Source organism: Rhodamnia argentea, chromosome 4, assembly GCF_020921035.1.
Source record: "Rhodamnia argentea isolate NSW1041297 chromosome 4, ASM2092103v1, whole genome shotgun sequence".
Classification (NCBI taxonomy): Eukaryota; Viridiplantae; Streptophyta; class Magnoliopsida; order Myrtales; family Myrtaceae; genus Rhodamnia; species Rhodamnia argentea.
In genome coordinates, this window is record NC_063153.1 from 13862899 (window position 1) to 13884943 (window position 22045).

General features: G+C 45.5%; 1 protein-coding gene across 1 annotated transcript; it reads right to left on the minus strand.

Moving 5' to 3' along the window:
- Nucleotides 1-18406: 18406 nt before the first annotated feature.
- LOC115731950 (mechanosensitive ion channel protein 10-like) lies at nucleotides 18407-21694 on the minus strand. The gene is made up of 6 exons (XM_048277794.1): nucleotides 21645-21694; nucleotides 20301-21533; nucleotides 19911-20034; nucleotides 19412-19705; nucleotides 19128-19330; nucleotides 18407-18697 (listed from the first exon to the last, which is right to left on the minus strand). The coding sequence occupies exons 2-6, from the start codon at nucleotides 21479-21481 to the stop codon at nucleotides 18481-18483; spliced, it is 2019 nt and encodes a 672-aa protein (XP_048133751.1). The 5' UTR covers nucleotides 21482-21533; nucleotides 21645-21694; the 3' UTR covers nucleotides 18407-18480.
- Between the last annotated feature and the right edge of the window lie 351 nt (nucleotides 21695-22045).

The following is a 22045-nucleotide window of genomic DNA, read 5'->3' on the forward strand; positions in this document are numbered from 1 at the left end:
AATGGCCGTTGAAGTCACCGTCCGCGGGAAATTCTATTCAAATGACCGTCCAAAAGGCCAACGTGGAAAATATGATTGTTCGGTCCATTTAATATTTAGATGATAAATTTCAATTTTGTCCCAAAAGAAAGGAAATGTTATTTTGAAAGCTTGATCGAAGTAATAAAAAAAAAAAGGAGCAACATGGAGTTAAAAATTAACTCCAAACAAACCCTTCTTTGCAATTATGTTCACAACAGTTTAATATAGTGTGAAAATAAATATTAAATGGGGGCGAACGTCCGTGGGAAATTCATTCAAATGACTGTTCAAAGCCAACGCGGGATATATGATTGTTCGGTCCATTTAATATTTAGATGATAAATTTCAATTTTACCCCAAAAGAAAGGAAATGTTATTTTAAAAGCTCGATAAAATAAATAAATAAATAAAGAGCAACATGGAGTTAAAAATTAACTCCAAACAAACTCTTCTTAGCAAAGCACATGCACGACAGTTTAGTGTAGTGTGAAAACAAATATTAAATGGGGCCGAACGGTTTTCCTTTTGGATCCTAGTGCAGCCTTCTCTGATTCTGATTCCCCTTGCAGTAGGTCCAATTACCTTAAAAGGTGTCAATTTTAGATCCAATTATAATTGCGCCAGGAACTATTTTTTTTTTATCTAAGAAAAATCTCAAACTTTCGTTCTAATCCCAAATCTAATAATTGGCCAAAGAAAAAATCGTAGATAATCAATTTCTCAAATCCTAAATGTGAGTTTTATGTTTGGGTTAATGCCACGAAAAATCTTAAATTGATATGTATACCTATAGCAAAATTACTCTCTGTTAGTTTCCGTTAAATCTTTTCATCAAATTGTAAAGTTGGATGACACTTTGCAGTTAACGGATGAGATTTTTACCTCCCGTTTTTCACAGATGTACCAATTTGGTGTTTTTAATGGTAAAATAATTAATTCAAGGTAAATTTTATCACGGATGTACTAATTTGAGGGTTTTTTTTTTTGTCAAAAAGTTAATTTGAGATAAATTTTGTCACGTGTATGTGAATTTAGGATTTTTCGTAGCATCAATTAAGGAGTTAGGAAGAAAGAGCAGAGCAGAATCATGAAGAAATGAGGGAGATTTGCAGGAATTTGAACTGAACAGAGAAGGGGTTTCATCTCCACTGCAGTCAACAAGGTCCGCGGGGAAATGTTATTTTAAAAGCTCGATCGAAGTTCCCAAAAAAAAAGAGAGCAACATGGAGTTAAAAATTGACTCCAAACAAACTCTTTCTTTGCAAGCACATGCACGACAGTTTAATATAGTGTGGAAACAAATATTAAACGGGAGCGAAAACTTTTCCTTTTGGATCCTAGTGCAGCCTTGTCTGATTCTGATTCCCCTTGCAATAGGTCTAATATTAATCGCCCATATTGTCGCTCCTGTTTCACATGCACGACGTTATATTATATATATTAATTACGTGATAACCACCTCGCCTAATGACCGTCTTATTGGGAGACGTTATCTGAAGAGGTGCGATGGTGGTATATTTATAAAACAGGTCGTCTAAGCCAAATCCTTACGTAAGTTACGACGTCTTTTTCATGTCGACAATTTCTCTCTTGAGAACGTACTCCAGAGCTTACGTTAATAGAAAAAGCACACCATTGCATCGGAGAGGGCAATTGACTTAGTAGCATCCCGTTTTTTGCCGATCGTTCAATGTTGCACATCTGTATTCGTCCGGGTTCATCAATAGTTGGAGGTATGTCATCCACTATTCAGGTTTCCGCATTCGTTCCTGATTTCGCTCGAGTTTCGTTTCATGAAATGAGGAATCGAGATCGTCGGTTTCTTTGGTTTTTAGTCTTATAGCTTTTTCCCCATGGATTTGACCATTTGCTTAGGTTTTAACAAGAGAAACAAGTGAGGTACATACACCAAAAGCTTTGTTGTTGAGGTGCAAGTGTGAAGGTCATTACGCAAAACTTCAACATCGGGAAATTTATTGAGCGGTTTAAATATTTAATTAGCTAGTAACTTTTAAATCAATCTAAATATGACTTTTTTGTTTGGGTTAATGCCACGAAAAATCTCAAACTGGTACATTTGTGGTAAAGTTACTCTCTGTTAGTTTCTGTTAAATTTTTTCGTCAAATTGCCAAGTTGGATGACACTTTGCGGTTAACGGAAATACCAGTTTGAGATTTTTACCCTTCATTTTTCATAGGTGTACCGGTTTGGTGTTTTTGATGGTAAAATAATTAGTTTGAGGTAAATTTATTATGAGTATACCAGTTTGAGATTTCTTGTGGTATTAACCCTTTTTGTTTTGCTACGAAGTTATGATTTACTAATTACAGCAAAATGCTTAATGTGCGAAAGTGCTAAAGAACAACTAAAATCCAACGATGTGTAACTAAGTTCAAGATGCTATGCGTGTTGATAAAATTGATGATCATCTACACATAGAAAACCCCATCCAGTACCACGCACTAAGATCTTTTGGCGTGTAATTACATCGCCCAATCAGTCAAATTAAGAAATTACTAATAGAAGCTGACTCATTAAGTTTCCATTGAAATACGATCCACACAAGGAAAATCACATGCCATTCGCGGGTTATCGGGAACATCTCGAAAACATCCAGGTTTAAGTATGGCATTCCAATTAAGTTCCGAATTAGTGGATGCAGGCAAAATGAGTGGTAATGCCATACGCAAAAAGGAAGAGACTCATCCACGTTTCTGTCTTCCACGCAAAAAGGTTTCTTCTAATACTGTGATTAGTAGTCGTATACCATGTAGTGGTGTAATGGTGCTATCTCCCATTATATTCTCTTCAATTTAAAGCAATTGTAACTCGATCCAATTTAATTTTACTTGTTTTAAGATCGAGTCATGTTGATTGTGAGAGAAAATTGTCCAAAAAATCCTAAACTTATTTCATGGCTGTCAATTCAATCTTACACCTTATTGTAGCAATTTAATCCTAAACGTGTTTCATAGTTTGCCAATTTAGTCTCAACCTTTTGACGATTTATCAATTTGGTCCTTCTGATCAAAATTGGCCGGAAATCGCTATGTGGACGCTGGCCGACCACAAACCATTTTACGTGATGTGGCTAGCACCGACAAGAACAACTTTTGCATTTTTTTTAAAGATATTTCTGAATTTTTCCACTTTTTTCCTTTTGTTTTCCTTTTCTTTCCTTTTCCTTTCTCCTATGGCCAGTACTCACAAATGGCCAGCCTAGCCCCAGCGCTAGCCACAAAATCGACCTCTCATCGACCCTCCGTCTTCGGCTGCACACATGTGATATGTATAACAAATGATTTTGAAATCTATATTGCCTGTCCGTAAAAATATTCTAGAGGACTCAAGAAACCCTAGGAGGAGGTTCGCCCGGTCTGCTTGGATTATCCACTATCCTTTGTACGTTGAAAATCTTCAGACGCAGACATTCTCCCCACCAAATTGGGCGACGCTCTTCTCGCATCTTCAGCATGGAAGGCATCAATTTGCTTCTTAAATCATTGAGGCTACATGATTGATTCTTCTTTCCTTGGATTATACAAAAACTGGCCAACTATAAAAGACAATGGGAATACACAATATACTATTATTGTGAGCATCAAACTTATTAATTTACAAGATGATTGAAAATTTCCTCATCCAATGCCATTCATTCGACTGTTATGCAAAAGACAAAGCATCATTTTGCTTCATCGTACTAATTGTCATAACAACATAGTGAGACTCTGAGAGAGATCGAATCTGAATTCATTAAAAAAAAATGGAACTTTGGAAGTGTCAGCCCGGCCGGACAGCCTATTCTCTGTATTTTATATCCGATTCTTATATATCTCTCTTCCATGAGGGGCAGGCTCTGTAATTTCACACAAACCCCCTCCCCTTGCTTAACGATTTAAGAAGCAAATTGATAAAAAAAAATTGCCAACGAGCTTCCGAGGTCTCAACTTGCTTCACTCTGCAATAGACCCTTCCATCGGATCAAATACTCTCGCTTCGGCGCACAATACCTCTTCCGTTTGACTAGATCCGCATGATGGAATCAATATTTCGGTCATATGAGAGTTTTACCAAAAGAGGTGCTCGTTGCAATTCTCCTCGGTCGATATCTTCGTCATGTGCATGAAATTGTTTAAGCATACTCACATGGAATACTGAATGTACCTTTGACTTTGGCGGGAGCTCCAGTTGGTATGCCACCCTCCTGACTCGCTGCAACACTCTAAACAGGTTTTCGTACCGATGGATCAACCCCTTGTTCACGATCTCGATAGAACTCTTGCCCTTGGACTAGCTATAAGAGAACTAGGCTACATCGATTAGCTTTTCGCCTTATCCTTCTGCGTTGTTTTCATATTGTGTCCGACTCCAATAGTGCATTTACAATCTCCGTTTGGCCGTTGGTTTGGGATGTAGGCTCATAGAGAAGTTGAGGTCCGACCCTCACAATTTGAAGAGCTCGATCTAGAATTTTCTACAGGAGAGTGAAGCGAGTTGGGAACTTGTGGAAGCTCTTTGGCAATTCAAGAAGCAAATTGATGCCTACAATGCCGAAGATGCGATGAGGGCATCGCCCAATAAGATGGGGGGATTGTCACGGTCTGGAGGTTTTCAATGTATGAAGGACTGTGAATGATCCAAGAAGACCAGGTGAGCGTCCTATTATTGCTGAGTTTCGTGTTGGATGGTTGCAGACCGGAGAAAAATGTGCACTTTTTAAGTCCTTCATGGTAAAAAAAACAAGACATTAATATTGTGCAAAACATCGTAATCCCAAGTATTGCGCAGGTATCTGTCTAGTCATGTATTATACTGAAAACTACGATGTCACAAGTTCACTTTGAATAGCTAGAAATCAGGCTGAATATATTGCAAAAAAGATTACTAAGTAGGCGTCAACATTTTTTCATTTTGGCACCAAAAAAAAAAAAAAAACACACAAGTGATTCGTACCTGTTTGGTATGCTTAATTAATTTAATGAATGCACTTTAGTTCCCTAGAGTCTAGAGCGACGACACGATACATGTAGATCCAAGAGGGAATTAAAAACTCAATTGCATTTATTGACGTACCATTGAATCGAATAAAATGAGCCATGCAAACTTAGGTCAATGTCTTCTGAAAATAGATGTTAAGTGGGTGTCAACGGTTCACGTTTTGGATCGTCATGCAGCTGTTTTGCCCCCCTTGGATTATGACCTGCAAAACACCAAAAGCCCTGTTATTGAGATGCAAGTGCGACGGTCATTAGGCAGAACTCGACATCGGGAAATTGATTGAGCAGTTTATATATTTAATCAATTTGGGATTTTTCGTGATATTAACCATTTTTTTGTTTTGTTGCAAAGTTATGATAATTACAGCGGAATGCTTAATGTGCGAAAGTACTAAAGAACAGCTAAAATCCAACGATGTATGTGTAGCTAAGTTCAAGATGCTATGCGTGTAGATAAAATTGATGATCATCTGCACGTGGAAAACCCTGTCCAATACCACGTACTAAAATCTATGCAGAAAGGTATCGAGAAGAGCAGGAATGCGCATTGAAAAAAAATGTGGGTAGATTTGGTTCAGCCTTTCCAAAGCCCCTTGAAGAAAATGTGGGGTGTTTGGCAATCCTTTGTAGGGGGCTTTGGGATGGGAAAGCTGAGAGCTCAATGCCGGTAGGGACCAGCATTGAGCTTTTAGTATTTGGTCAAATGGTGAGTTAAGATTTTTTTTTCCAAAACTATCGTCACTTATTCTTTTAAATTTCGATTTTGCCCCTTATCTTTTTTCTTATATTTTTCAATACATTACATCAAACCCAAGGCCGCCGACAAGCGACCCTGGCCAAGGTCGCTTGGGGTCGCGCAACCGTCGGTAGTCATCCCCTGGGCCGCGTGAGTCTAGGCGACGGCCGCCAGGTCGCGCAACCCCCATGATGGCCACCTAGGGTCCTGGGGTCGGGCAACCCCCGGCGAGGGCCGCCCGAGTCGAGTGACCTTGGGCGGCCGTTGCCTAGACTTGCGAAGCCCAAGGGACGGCCGTGACCTTGCGGATGGTCGCCCGAGGTTGCGAGCACCAGATCTGGCTCGCCGGCGGCCGGAGAAGTTAGTCCTAGGTTGGATTTTCCTTTTTTTATTTTTTAATTATTTTTATTTGAAAAAGAAATATTGTAAGAAAGTTCATAGTTGTGACGCCCGGGAAATTCCGACTTTGTAAATTTGCCCGAATTCAATAAAAAGGAAGATAATTGAATTTTAGTCGGTGCAAATTTTGGATCGAAAGGACGAAAGTGACGAATTTGGACGAGTCCCGAAATTTTGTTCGGTTTCGATTGGGTCTCGAAACCGTGGTCGCCGCGACTTAGGATTTTTAGTCCTCGCGCCTAGCAATTTTCCGGACCGAACCTAGCCCGTGAAAATCCAATTTTACTCCCAATCGATTGAGCCAAAAATCCGTTCAGTACCAATTAGTTAGATTACCCTTTTTCCCCCCAATAATTCTTGTGAGACAAAGGTTTTAATGGTGAGTGACTGGTGGGCCCCACCTCAGTCAAATCTGCCACCCACCAGTCAACTCAGCCACCTGCCAACTCTCTCTCTCTCTCTCTCTCTCTCTCTCTCTCTCTTCTTTCTCTTCTCTCTTCCGCAGCCCCCTTCTCCCTCCTGTTACGCGCGCGTGAACAGCCCCCCCCTCACCGAACACCCATCCTCTTCCTCGGTTGTTTTTGTGCGACCACCGCCTTCAACCACCTTCACCCGCCACTCAGCCGCCGTCCGGCCGCCATTCGTCGCCGCCAGACCGTCGGAAACCGTCCACAGAAGCCTCCCGACGCCTTGCTCTGTTTTGCGCCCAGGACTGCCCGTGTTGCCTCAGCCGCCAAGGCCGCTTCGGACCGCCTCCAGCCGCCGTGTCCCTGTCCTCCGCCACCACCACAGACTTCTTGACCTCAGCCCGCCGCCTGTCGCCCACCGGATCGCCGCGAACAGCCGCTCGAAGCCTGAGTCCCCTGTTTTCGTCGCCGAGACCCACGGCCGCGGTTCCAGCCTCCTCTGCCCGGAACCACCGCCCGCCGGCCACCCCCAGCGACAGCCCTCAACCCTCCTCCGTCCCCCAAGGTCACCGGAGACCAGTCGCCGCCCTTAGAGCTTAGAAACCACCCCAAATCGCCCTCCCCTGTTCTGCCCGCACCTCCTATGTTCTGCGCCGGTTCTGTCCATTGGCGGTTCAGCCGCCTCCGGCCACCTTCGACCACCACCAGCACCACCTCCGGCCACCTTGCGAACTCCCCAACCCAAGACAACCTTCCCCCAGCCCGTTAGCCACCCAAAACACTCGAAGCCGCCCCAAAACAGCCCCTAAAACCCTATTCCCTGTTCTGGCCGCCACTGTTCATCGCCGGCCGGTCACTGTTCCGGCCACCGGCGACCTCCGGCCGCCACCCTCGATCCCCGTACCACCTTCTTGAAGTGTCGCGAAGTTGTTCGGGCCGTCCCGGACCGAGTTGGAGCTCGAAGCTCAAGTTGGATTGCGGATCGCCGTTAGTCGTCGCCGATCGTCGTTGGGCCGGGCCGAGTTCGCGTCGTCGCCGCCGATTTGAGACTGCCCGAGCTAGTTTAAATTGTGAGTTAGCCCCTAACTCTTGGTTAGGACGCTAATTGCGTTCGGATTAGATTAATTAGATTATTAGGTATTTAGGTAGCTCGATTAGGGCCGGTTTAGGTTAGAAATTTGGTTTAGGTTCAATGGCCCTAATTGGTTAAGTTAGTCTAATTAGTTAGGATTTTATGCCTAATTAGATTAGATTGATTGATTAATCTGATTGTTTGTGTTGATTGATCGCGAGTGAGCGATAGGTCAGAGACGAGTGCACAATTGGAATTGAAATTGAAATTAATAATTGACTGTTTGCCATTGGCTAATCGACTCATGAATTGTTGGCTATGAATGCCGGATTTGAGTGCTGATTGCGTGGGGGTCCGATTAGAGCTGAATCGCCCCAAATTGTTTGATGCGTCGGTCAATATAAATTGCGCATTCATGTGACCACGTATAAGATAAAATTGCATGTTTTTGCACGAAAACGGCCTTGGGCCAAGTATTTGAACATGCGAGTGTGAGCATTCGACCTAAATCCAAGAAAAGAAGCGGGTGGTTGTCGAAGTGCACGAGTGGTCACATAATGGGATAATTCCGACGATCATTGTCTTCCGGTCGTTCGGTCCCGGCAATCATTGTCTTCTGGTTGCTGGATGCGCGTCGATCATTGTCTTTGGGGTATACGTTTGCCGGTCGCAGCTTGTGATGGGCCGAAGCCTTTTTAGGATTCCTGTTAGCTGCGTGCCGTGTCGACAATCATTGTCTTCTGGTTGGTCGAGCGGAGTCACATGGACTATCAGACGCCGTCGCCGGAAGTAAGGGACGATGCCCGGTCCCGCCAGGAGAGCACCAATTGACTAGTGTGCTGGACCTACGGGTCGGATCTGATAATAAATGGACTACGTGTGGTGTCCTGTACATGCAAGTGCCGTGATGCTTTGCGGTGGTAAATTGATTTGGTTGATTGATTGTTGAGTCGAGTCCGCATCACATTACGTGTGGCCTGGAGGGTAAGTTGCCTGTGATTGAAATATCTATTTCAGGCCGATGTGATTGCTTTTTAGGGTGTTCGAGCGAATCAACGTCCTAACCGGGCTTAGGCGTTAGCTCACCGAGATTAATTTCTCACCCCGTCGTGGTTAACATTTTTTCGAGCAGTCTTGAAGGCCGTGGACGATGAACCGGGAGGATTGTAGTAGGATTTTTGGGAGTAGACGAGGGATTAACCTTACCCGACCTTATGTCTTTTTGAGGTCCTAGTGAACCGCCCCGAAGAATGGGGTTGTACGTATTTTCCGTAGCTCGGTAGGGTTAAGATTCGTCCGCTCTGGTCGTTTAATGAAATTGTCTTTTGATGAATTGACGGTGTTAATTTTCCTACCATGCTATCCCGTTGTTATTGATTGTCCGGGAGAATTGCACGTTCCGCATGCGCCGTAATTTCGTAGGTCGATAGCTACTTGGGACGCTATCATTCATGACCCGAGGCGAGTAAGGTAGGGATGTCGCGAGCTCGAGAGTCGGGGCGTGACATCCCCGCCCAAGGTGGTATCAGAGCAAGGTCAGGCTGATCTATCCGGTCATTGGCCCGGAGTAATAAGGAGCGATTGAAATTGGGATAGTTAGTGGGTTAATAATCGTTGTGCATGTGATTGTTGATTTCTGAGCTTGGAGTTGTGGGGCTGCCTTTTGACCGCGCTTGCTATGGGGTATGCGGGACTCCGTATTTTGCTCGCGAAATGAGCGAGCGTGGTAGAAGAGTACCCCGAGGACCTCGGACTAGGCCTGTCGAGCCGATAGAGGAGATTCTGGAAGAAGAAAGAGCGCCGCGCGCTGTTGAGCCGATTGGGCAACAGCCGACTATGGCTGGGATTACGCAAGCTTTGGGAGCTATTGGAGATCCGATGGGGCAGCAAGTGAGGAATCGGAATCTTGCTGTTGCCGCCGCTGCCGGAGCCCAACCCGTGAATCAGCCAGTTGGAGTTGCAAATGATGGGCACCTGGCCTAAAGGTTGGTGGAGCAATTCCTCAAGTTGAAGCCGCCCAAGTTTTAAGGAAGCGGAGATCCCGAAGCCGCTACTTCATGGATCGAGGAGCTGGAAAAAGCGTTTGCCCTGTTGAGGTGTACCAATGAGGACAAGGTCACCCTAGCCGTGTACCGGTTGCAAGGGAACGCAAGTACATGGTGGAGAGCTACCAAGGACAGAGTGTTTCCCGAGGGTACGGCCCCGACGTGGGATACATTCGTGGGAGCTTTTTATGGAAAGTACTTCTCGGATACCACGAGGGAACAGAAGATGGCAGAGTTCTTTCGCCTGCGCTAGAATCAGATGACAGTTGATCAGTATGAAGCCAAATTTGCTGAACTGTCCAAGTATGCTCCGAGGCTAGTTGAAGACCCCGTGAATAGGGCTAGAAGGTTCGGAGATGGGCTGAAGCCCGAGATCGAGAGCGTGCTGATACCATTCAACCTGAAGGACTACAATGATCTTTATGAGAGAGCTCGGATGGTTGAACAGGATCTGATAGAAAGGGCCGCCGCCTCTGGATCGCGGTTCGCGCCTTCGAGCAGGAGAGATATTCGGCAAGGGAAGAGGCCGATGCAAGGTAACCGATTCAATGTTCCGCCTAATCGTCGAGGAGCGATTAGTAAGCCGGTGCCTCGCCGAGACGATGTTTGCCGCCTGTGCAACCAAAGGCATGGATCCGCTCCGTGTCCGATGCGTGGAGTCTGCTTTGGATGTGGCCGGCGGGGCCATCTGGTGAGAGACTGCCCGCAGAGGCAACAAGTCAGGCCACCGGGAGGCCAAGTTGGAAGGATCGCGCCACCGAATTACCAGAACAAACCTCGGGCGCAAGGACGAGTGTTTGCGATCACCCGAGATGAGGCGAAGGACTCGCCGACCGTCACAAGTACGGTTCTTCTACAGAATAGCGTAGCTTATGTTCTGTTTGATCCCGGTGCTACACATTCTTTTGTTGCGGATCAATTTGTTAGATCGTCTGGATTGATTGTGGTACCATTAGATATGGTTGTTAAGGTGTCTACACCTTTAAAGGATAGCGTAATAGCTGTTGTAAGTTGTCCTGGTTGTAGACTAGTTGTTGATGGTCATGAGAGTGAGATAGATCCGGTTGTTCTGGAGATGTACGATTTTGATCTGATCGTGGGAATGGACTGGTTAACGAAGCAAAGGGCCACGATGGATTACTATCGTAAGGCGATTCAATTTAGGCCGTTGGATGGGGCCGGTTTTGAATTTGTGGGAAATCGAGGAGGAACCTCGATCGTAGTGATCTCGTCGTTAGAGGCGACTCGGTTGTTGGAGAATGGTTGCCAAGGTTATTTGGCTGCTGTAGTGGATACGTCCGTTGGGGAAACTAAGTTGGAGGATATTACTATAGTATGTGAGTTACCGGACGTTTTTCCCGAAGAATTGCCTGGATTGCCGCCGGAAAGGGAAATCGAGTTTGTGATAGAGTTAGCTCCGGGGACGGAGCCAATCTCTAAGGCGCCGTATAGGATGGCATTGTCAGAGCTGAAGGAACTTAAGGTGCAGATGCAGGAATTATTGGATAAAGGATTTATCCGCCCCGGTGCGTCGCCATGGGGAGCACCCGTGTTGTTCGTTAAGAAGAAGGACGGGTCTATGAGGTTGTGCATAGACTATAGGCGGTTGAATCAAGTGACGATCAAGAACAAGTACCCACCGCCTAGGATTGATGATCCGTTCGATCGGTTGCGGGGAGCATCGGTGTTTTCTAAGATTGATCTACGGACGGGATACCATCGGTTGAGGATCGGGAAGGAAGATATACCAAAAACGGCATTTAGGACACGTTATGGACATTATGAGTTCACAGTAATGCCGTTTGGTCTAACGAATGCTCCTGCTGCTTTTATGGACCCCGATGAACGAGTTTTTAAGGAATTCTTGGATCGCTTCGTAATTGTGTTTATAGACGATATCCTGGTGTACTCGAAGAGTTTCGAGGATCATGAACAACACCCGAGGATAGTGTTGGAGACTCTGAGATCGCATCAACTTTTTGCCAAACTCGGTAAGTGTGAGTTTTGGTTGGCTCGTGTGGCGTTCTTAGGCCACGTGGTCTCCGGTGAAGGAATCGCCGTGGATCCGTCTAAGATTGAGGCGATTATGGATCGGCCAAGACCGACGACGATAACGGAGATTAGAAGCTTCTTGGGTTTGACAGGCTACTATAGGCGATTCGTCGAGAAGTTTTCAGCTATAGCCTCGCCTATGACTAAGTTGTTGAAGAAGGATGTGAAGTATGAATGGACTGACCGGTGCGAGCGTAGTTTTCAAGAGCTTAAGCATAAGGCGACTACGGCTCCCGTGTTGACTATTCCGTCCGGTCCGGGAGGATTCGAGATCTATAGTGACGCGTCTCTCAGAGGTCTGGGTTGCGTGCTAATGCAACATGGAAGGGTAGTAGCATATGCATCTCGCCGATTGAGACCCCACGAGTTGAACTATCCGACGCACGACCTAGAGTTAGCTGCGGTCTTGTTCGCCTTGAAGATTTGGAGGCATTATCTGATCGGAGAAAGTTTTCGGGTGTATACCGATCATCAGAGCCTGAAGTACCTGTTCTCTCGTAAAGAGTTGAATATGAGGCGGCGTCGATGGATGGAGTCGCTCAAGGATTATGATTGCGAGATATTGTATCATCCGGGCAAGGCGAATAAGGTTGCGGATGCCCCGAGCGAAAAGTCTGCGATTGCTCAATTATGTGTGAGTGAATGGCGTCTACTTGAGCAAGTGAGAGACTCGGACTTCAAGTTGGAGATTGGTCGTCTGTCGAGCCTAGTGGCTACTTTGAGAATCGAGCCAGAAGTGCAAGTGAGAATAAAGACCCTGCAATCGACGGACCCTACTATTCAAAAGATTCTTCAAGAAGACGCAGCTAAGCGAAGGGTCGATTTTCAAGTGATCGAAGATGGGATCTTGAAGTTTAGAGGACCTCTAGTTGTGCCGATCGATGAAAGTTTAAGGGAGGATATCTTATCGGAGGCACATCGTAGCAATTATAGTATCCATCTTGGAAGTACGAAAATGTATCAGAATTTGAAGCAACACTACTGGTGGAATGGTATGAAGGCGGATATAGCCAAGCATGTGGCTAAGTGTCCGACCTGTCGGCAAGTCAAGGCGCAGCATTGTAAGCCTGGAGGACTATTGCGGCCTTTGGAGATTCCGGAGTGGAAATGGGAGCATATCACGATGGATTTCGTGATGGGATTACCAAGAAGTCGGAGAGGACATGATTCAATCTAGGTTGTAGTGGACAGATTGACGAAGTCGGCGCACTTCATTCCGGTGAGAAAAGACTTTGCCTTAGACAGATATGCGGATTTGTATGTGAGGCATATCGTGAGACTGCATAGAGTGCCGGTGACGATCACTTCGGATCGTGATCCCAAGTTCATTGCCACATTTTGGAAGAGTCTCAGCATCGCTTTAGGAACGAAGGCTGCGATTCAAGATGGCCTATCATCCGCAGACGGATGGTCGATCCGAGAGGACGATACTGACTGCGGAGGATATGCTAAGAGCTTGTGTCTTGGATTTTAAAGGCGGTTGGGAAGAGCGGTTGCATTTGGTTGAGTTCGCCTACAACAATAGTTATCGCCAGAGTATTAAGATGGCGCCATTTGAAGCATTGTATGGTAGAGCGTGCGGGACGCCGGTTTGTTGGGATGAAGTAGGCGAAAGAAAAATCACTGGTCCCGAGTTGGTACAGCGATCTATGGAAGCTGTCAAGGTTATCAGAGACGGACCGAGGACCGCTCGTAGTCGCCAGAAGAGCTATGCAGATAGGAGGCGTAGACCTCTGGAATTCCAAGTGGGCGATCATGTTTTTCTGAAGGTGTCGCCTATGAGAGGGACATCCCGTTTTGGCAAGAAAGGAAAGTTGAGCCCTAGATATGTCGGGCCTTTTGAGATTTTGGAGCGGATTGGAAATCTAGCATATCGTCTTGCATTGCCGCCAAGATCGGCTCGAGTGCATAATGTATTCCACGTGTCAATGTTAAGAAAGTACGAGCCGGACCTCGCTCATGTCTCGAGTTATGAAGAAATCGAGCTAGATGAGCGAGCCGCGTATGTTGAACGGCCGGTCAGGAACGTGGATAGGAAAGAGCAAGTGCTCCGGAGCAAGACGATTCCGCTAGTCAAAGTGGTTTGGCAACACCATGGAACGGAAGGAGCTACATGGGAGAATGAGGAAGTTATGAAGAGTAGCTACCCATATCTTTTTGAAGAATCATGATCGTATTGTAATTTCGGGGACGAAATTTCCTAAGGTAGGGAGAGTTGTGACGCCTGGGAAATTCCGACTTTGTAAATTTGCCCGAATTCAATAAAAAGGAAGATAATTGAATTTTAGTCGGTGCAAATTTTGGATCGAAAGGACGAAAGTGACGAATTTGGACGAGTCCCGAAATTTTGTTCGGTTTCGATTGGGTCTCGAAACCGTGGTCGCCGCGACTTAGGATTTTTAGTCCTCGCGCCTAGCAATTTTCCGGACCGAACCTAGCCCGTGAAAATCCAATTTTACTCCCAATCGATTGAGCCAAAAATCCGTTCAGTACCAATTAGTTAGATTACCCTTTTTCCCCCCAATAATTCTTGTGAGACAAAGGTTTTAATGGTGAGTGACTGGTGGGCCCCACCTCAGTCAAATCTGCCACCCACCAGTCAACTCAGCCACCTGCCAACTCTCTCTCTCTCTCTCTCTCTCTCTCTCTCTCTCTTCTTTCTCTTCTCTCTTCCGCAGCCCCCTTCTCCCTCCTGTTACGCGCGCGTGAACAGCCCCCCCCTCACCGAACACCCATCCTCTTCCTCGGTTGTTTTTGTGCGACCACCGCCTTCAACCACCTTCACCCGCCACTCAGCCGCCGTCCGGCCGCCATTCGTCGCCGCCAGACCGTCGGAAACCGTCCACAGAAGCCTCCCGACGCCTTGCTCTGTTTTGCGCCCAGGACTGCCCGTGTTGCCTCAGCCGCCAAGGCCGCTTCGGACCGCCTCCAGCCGCCGTGTCCCTGTCCTCCGCCACCACCACAGACTTCTTGACCTCAGCCCGCCGCCTGTCGCCCACCGGATCGCCGCGAACAGCCGCTCGAAGCCTGAGTCCCCTGTTTTCGTCGCCGAGACCCACGGCCGCGGTTCCAGCCTCCTCTGCCCGGAACCACCGCCCGCCGGCCACCCCCAGCGACAGCCCTCAACCCTCCTCCGTCCCCCAAGGTCACCGGAGACCAGTCGCCGCCCTTAGAGCTTAGAAACCACCCCAAATCGCCCTCCCCTGTTCTGCCCGCACCTCCTATGTTCTGCGCCGGTTCTGTCCATTGGCGGTTCAGTCGCCTCCGGCCACCTTCGACCACCACCAGCACCACCTCCGGCCACCTTGCGAACTCCCCAACCCAAGACAACCTTCCCCCAGCCCGTTAGCCACCCAAAACACTCGAAGCCGCCCCAAAACAGCCCCTAAAACCCTATTCCCTGTTCTGGCCGCCACTGTTCATCGCCGGCCGGTCACTGTTCCGGCCACCGGCGACCTCCGGCCGCCACCCTCGATCCCCGTACCACCTTCTTGAAGTGTCGCGAAGTTGTTCGGGCCGTCCCGGACCGAGTTGGAGCTCGAAGCTCAAGTTGGATTGCGGATCGCCGTTAGTCGTCGCCGATCGTCGTTGGGCCGGGCCGAGTTCGCGTCGTCGCCGCCGATTTGAGACTGCCCGAGCTAGTTTAAATTGTGAGTTAGCCCCTAACTCTTGGTTAGGACGCTAATTGCGTTCGGATTAGATTAATTAGATTATTAGGTATTTAGGTAGCTCGATTAGGGCCGGTTTAGGTTAGAAATTTGGTTTAGGTTCAATGGCCCTAATTGGTTAAGTTAGTCTAATTAGTTAGGATTTTATGCCTAATTAGATTAGATTGATTGATTAATCTGATTGTTTGTGTTGATTGATCGCGAGTGAGCGATAGGTCAGAGACGAGTGCACAATTGGAATTGAAATTGAAATTAATAATTGATTGGCTGCCATTGGCTAATCGACTCATGAATTGTTGGCTATGAATGCCGGATTTGAGTGCTGATTGCGTGGGGGTCCGATTAGAGCCGAATCGCCCCAAATTGTTTGATGCGTCGATCAATATAAATTGCGCATTCATGTGACCACGTATAAGATAAAATTGCATGTTTTTGCACGAAAACGGCCTTGGGCCAAGTATTTGAACATGCGAGTGTGAGCATTCGACCTAAATCCAAGAAAAGAACATTTGGTTGTCGAAGTGCCCCGAGTGGTCACATAATGGGATAATTCCGACGATCATTGTCTTCCGGTCGTTCGGTCCTGGCAATCATTGTCTTACGGTTCTTTGGATGCGCGTCGATCATTGTCTTCTGGTCGTACGTTTGCCGGTCGCTGCTTGTGATGGGCCGAAGCCTTTTTAGGATTCCTGTTAGCTACGTGCCGTGTCGACAATCATTGTCTTACGGTTGGTCAAGCGGAGTCACATGGACTATCAGACGCCGTCGCCGGAAGTAAGGGACGATGCCTGGTCCCGCCAGGAGAGCACCAACCGACTAGTGTGCTGGACCTACGGGTCGGATCTGATAATAAATGGACTACGTGTGGTGTCCTGTACATGCAAGTGCCGTGATGCTTTGCAGTGGTAAATTGATTTGATTGATTGATTGTTGAGTCGAGTCCGCATCGCATTACGTGTGGCCTGGAGGGTAAGTTGCCTGTGATTGAAATATCTATTCTGTGCCGATGTGATTGCTTTTTAGGGTGTTCGAGCGAATCAACGTCCTAACCGGGCTTAGGCGTTAGCTCACCGAGATTAATTTCTCACCCCGTCGTGGTTAACATTTTTTCGGGCGGTGCCGAAGGCCGTGGACGATGAACCGGGAGGATTGTAGTAGGATTTTTGGGAGTAGACGAGGGATTAACCTTACCCGACCTTATGTCTTTTTGAGGTCCTAGTGAACCGCCCCGAAGAATGGGGTTGTACGTATTTATTGTAGCTCAGTAGGGTTAAAATTCCTCTCCTCTGGGTGTTTAATGAAATTGTCTTTTGATGAATTGACGGTGTTGATTTTCCTACCATATTATCCCGTTGTTATTGATTGTCCGGGAGAATTGCACGTTCCGCATGCGCCGTAATTTCGTAGGTCGATAGCTACTTGGGACGCTATCATTCATGACCCGAGGCGAGTAAGGTAGGGATGTCGCGAGCTCGAGAGTCGGGGCGTGACAATAGTAGCACGGACTGCTCCGAACAGGACACGGTGACACGATCCTAAAAAATCGGCCGAGACTGCATCCATGTAGCAATTGTCATTAATCAATCAAGTAAAGTACAGTAAACAGAGCAGGATTAAAGAAGTCCCAATGGTTATATCATTCCTAGGTCCATTGAAATTGGCGGCCTCGGTGCAGTCAATTATGTAATGAAAAGTCATTGGGAGGATGTTATTGCAGTCCATATGGAGAGAGAAGACACAGCTCAATCGTGGTCGTACATGATCCTTTCCATCCTAGAATCAAAGGAAAGGAAAAAAATTAAAAAAAAAAATTTTTAAAAAATTTAAAATTTCTGAATGTTTTAAATTAAAAAGGCAAAAAATAAAAATAAAAAATTATTAAAAGTATCACATGGATGGAAAATCAAATCCAATTTTCCATACCGAACATCAAAAAATATTTTCCAGTTTATTTTCGGGTTTCAGCCGAACACTGAAAAATATTATCATTTTCCTAAAAATGACATCTTGGAAAATATTTTCCAAGTAACAACTCATTTGTCGCCGAACGAACCGAGCTTGAATGAATCATCTTTGTATTGGATGAAACCGTCTTTGAGAGTAGATAATATCTAGAGGAAACATAATGACAAAGGTTTTTCCTAATCACATCCTCCGCCTCATTGTCCATCATTCTTACACACATCGATAAATATATTGGGTTAATACCACTAAAAATCCTAAATTCGTGCATTTTCGATATGCTCAAATGACCCCTTGTCATAATGAAAGTGTATAAAAGAGAAGAGCCTATTTTCAATAATAAGAATTTTCGTATAAAAAAATCATAAACAGGTATACTCCTAACAAATCTATCCTGAGTTAGATCCCTAAACAATGTTGTTTAGGTTTGAAAAAGATTAATTGAAATCGAGGAATTTACTAAGATTCACAAAATTTTTCCCTAAGGGGCACTCAGTTGAAATCTACTAAAACCCCTGGTAGATTCGTCACAGGCTGTATTCGTGAGATTTTTTTTGTGACATAAAAGTTATTTTGCAAAGTGTCGCACAATTGAGCTAATTTCACTTCGATAGCATCATAAGTCGGGTCGATGCAGATGGAACAACCGCATTTCTATGCAATTAAGTAAGTGAAATAGCTAAAACGAAATCCTAGTCACATTACGTATTCTACTTGATAGTATAAGCCTGTTCATGTACGATATGATCGGGTCTGACCATAGATCCCAGAAAAGGTTTTCTTCGAACAAACCAGCCTATATTCTTGGAAATGACATGGGCCAACTTTGTTAAGAATATAGTCTTATGTATCTCATCTAACATGATTAGTATATATCGCTGTTGTTTGAAAGTGTGTTCTAGTCTATATATAGAGGCACATTGCAATTCTTATGCACTGTGATTTATGATCAAGCAAAGGACATAGTGACACCCTTGCAGATTACACATTTGCAGAAAATAAAAGGCAGATATGAAGTCCCATTCTCACAAACTTGCAGATTACTGGGAATCGCAATACTCCTGGAGTCGTCAAAACCGTGCACAGTAGCGGCCGCCGACCCGGCCTGACTGAGATGGACTTACTGCGGAAGCACACGCTTCTGGAGATGGAGTTCTTCGAGGATTTTCTTCAGCTCCAGCACTAGATTGGATCTCCGCTCGGTCCTTTCCGCGGCGTTTTGGAAATTCATCGTGTGGGAGACGCAGAGAGCCATCTTCAAGTGGCCAGCATCCCCAATCTCCTTAACGACAACTCTGTGACCCAGATTCCAGATTTTCGGCTTTCCGTCCAAGTACCTGAAGGCTTATTCAATCAGAACTTGCACCTTGTGACATACTTGGCAGTGCTAAATGAGAGCGCGCGCACAGACACCAGAATTTCTTGGGCTCCAAGCGACATCTTCAACAGCTAAAAGCCAAGGATGTTTGCGATGGGTTTGAGTTCACATTGTAAGGATTCGGTGCATAATCACAACGAAGTAAAGCTTGAAAAAGCGAGAAAGAGAAATCAAGAGTATTAACCACATCCAGACACATATGGTGTATAAGTCCATAAGCTCATCATTGTGACCATAATTGAGAAACTTCACTATGCACAGGATTCTTCCGAATTCTTGCCTATTTGGACACCGCAGGTTTCAACGTGAAGTACACAAGCAATCATGTGTTCGAGATGCGCAATGTTTAGTGCCTAGAAAGAGAGATTCAGGAGTAGCAGATGGCGTACGTTTTTATTTTATCTTTCAAAGCTCCAAGGCTCTCGATTGAAGCGGAGAAATCGACCATGAACTCCACAGATTCGCTCATGTTCGAGCTCCTGTCGAGGTTGCTGATGGGTTTAGAGGCCAGAGCTGAATTCGGGTAAAATAACTTTTCGCCGTCGTTTGTTAGGAAGACGGTAGTCAGGATATTCATCTCCACGACCTCCATCTGTGATGGATCAAAATGTCAGACGAATATGGAATCTGTACAAACCAGTCATCGTAGTCATAATAGGCTTAGTCATTTCACCTCAACCCCATCGACGACGCAGCGGTCGCTCACATCGAATGGATGCATCACGAACACAAACACAATAGCTCCGAACAAGTTTTTGGCAGAGTCCCCAAAAATGAACCCAAAAAGCACAAGCTGTGACAAAACAAAGATGAGCATTTGCGTCGTCATTAATCCTGTCAGAAGCAGCCACAGAATGATGACCACGACGAGCAAAACCGCTGAGACAAGGCTGTTCAGCTCCTCGATGGCTGTTTTCGCATCCTTTAAGGCGCGAATGAGTGATTTCCGCTCACGATAGACATTCACCTGCAGATGTAAAGTATAATTCGGATCAAGTACTTATGTCTATGATTATCTAATATGCAGGTGGCACGATTTCTAGTTCTTTCGACTCCAGAAGTCTCCTCCATTTCAGTCTGTTAGAAAAAGGCTCCATAGAATATTTGGTTTGGAAGCGAGACAAGAACAGCCCTGCACAAGCCAAAACCTAAGTGATCCAATCTGCACTTACAAGCCAGATCTTCAAAGACGACTTCTTGATCTTCCGAGATTCTGCCTCTCCTGGAAACAAATAGATGAACCTTTCGACGTTTTCCTTCTTCATGAAGTCCAAGAGGTGTTTTTCCTCGATAAACCTGGCAAAAGAAGGAAACAGGAATCAGTGACACATCCGTAGAGAAGTGACATTTCTCTTAATAACAACCCATAAGTTCAGCCTTTTGTTTGTACAGGTAGCACTGAATTAGAGTAGTTGCACGCAGTTAATGGGATTCGAATGGGTGACCTCCGGTTCTTAAGCTGGGAATCCCCAACGTCCCAATTAACTACGCCAACCAGGTTTGAAGCAACAACATTATTTCCAGAGTGGGAGAGAGTTTATTAAGGTAGTCGTTCCTCTCACTCGCTCTCTGACGCTACATTCTTGAATATCGCAGAAGCAGCTTTCTTGGCTTCCTTTTCACCAGTGATGTCCTTATCTGCCTTATCATCGTCAATTCTGTCAAGGGAACCGGTAAGAGTCGATAGCTCCGAGAAGCTAACGATTTGAATCAACCCCTTCATCATCCAAGCGGAGACTTTATCCCGCTTCATCTTACTTAGCTTCTCTATGTTCACCTCCTCTAGCTTCCTCACCATGCCTCTGATGCTAAATCTCGTCCTAACTGACTTGTCGGCACTTTCCAGGGGACGCGGGCCGGAAAGGGTTCTTATCACGTGGTGATGGAAGACGTATTCTTGAATGGGGACAAAGAATCTCTTGCATTGAAAAGAAGCAGCAAGCAGTTTTATTAGGAATGTTTTGACCAGCCATAAGGCAGCTCCCATAAGACAAGAAGCAAGCGCCCTCGTGACCCAGTTCAGAATCTTGGTCGTGTGTCTAGATCGCTTCACTCCAGGATTTATCAGCCAAACCCAGGCTAAAAGGACCAGACATAACCAGGCGAACACCTCGGTACTGTCCTTCAACGCAAAGAGGAAGTACAGGACATTCGGTTTGAGCAGATAATCCTTCTCAATCAAGAAAACCAATATGTTGATCAACCAGTCGGTCACCAGACGACCACAAAAGATTGCCAACATCAGCAAACACCACCTCCACAGTTGCAATTCCCAAATAACTTTGTTTCGCAGTTTACTAATGGTTAAACTCGCTATAAGAAGCCCCATGATGCAAGCAAACGCAACCCACTGAGCCAAAACAAACTTCTTTTCACCCAACATCCCTCGGGACTCCAGATGTGCAGTCTCGCACACCTCCCGGTCGTCGTCCTCCTCTGCATTTGTGCTAGGATGAGCCGGTTCCATGATTCTCGACTTCAGCTTCGCAAATGAAGACTGCGAGGTGGACCTTTTGGTCGGGACGCTTGGAAGCTTACTTGGAGCCGCGGTCAACTGAGTAAGCTGTTGAGCAGAGGGGCTTGTCAAATTGGAAACATGTGAACTTGATGGTGGATTTTCAAGCTCTATTGGCTCAGTGTTTGGTTTTGGTGAAGAACGTCTGCTTTGACATTCAGCTCCTGGGATCACGACGACAACTTCATTTGCTTCTTTCTTCTCTGACGAACTTCCACTGACTTCCATGAGTGCTGTGCAAATATCAAAGGTTTGCAGCGCAGAACTTCCCTAGTAAATCCTGTACTTTAGCATGAAAGTGAAAGCTCTAGCTATATTAAATGCATAATGAGCAATGAAATTGAAAGGCAAAGAAGCAAGAACAAAATGAGTGAATCAGGAAGAGCAAAACCTGGAAAAATGAATGGGATTTTGCAGGATGTGGATTAACAACGAGAGGGGGTTTTAGTTGGGTGTAGTTTCATGGGAGGTTCTATTTAAAGGGCTCCTAGAGAAGAGAGCATGAATTTGCTTTGAGGAAACTATTTTTAAGTGAAAAGAAAATTTTATCTAATAAGGTTTCCACTAAAAAAAAAAAAAAGGTGTTCATGTCAACGGTTATTGAGTTTTGATCCAATGTGCAATATGGTTGTTGAACTTTAAATTTGTTCAATGCGATCCACGAACTTTAACTCAATGCACAATATCGTCCATGAACTTATAATTTGTTTAATGCAGTATTTAGGCTTTTGATACATGTTCAATTTAGACTTCACGACTATACCAAAATGTCAAGTATCGTATTTTCATTAA

Bases quoted from the DNA above. Each gene is read 5' to 3' on its own strand.
- LOC115731950 (XM_048277794.1), bottom strand. From the start codon at position 21,481: ATGGAAGTCAGTGGAAGTTCGTCAGAGAAGAAAGAAGCAAATGAAGTT. The intron at 19,331-19,411 runs GTGAAATGACTA...GATCCATCACAG, and splicing joins GCGTCGTCGATGGGGTTGAG to ATGGAGGTCGTGGAGATGAA. The intron at 18,698-19,127 runs GTACGCCATCTG...ATAAGCCTTCAG, and splicing joins TTGAAAGATAAAATAAAAAC to GTACTTGGACGGAAAGCCGA.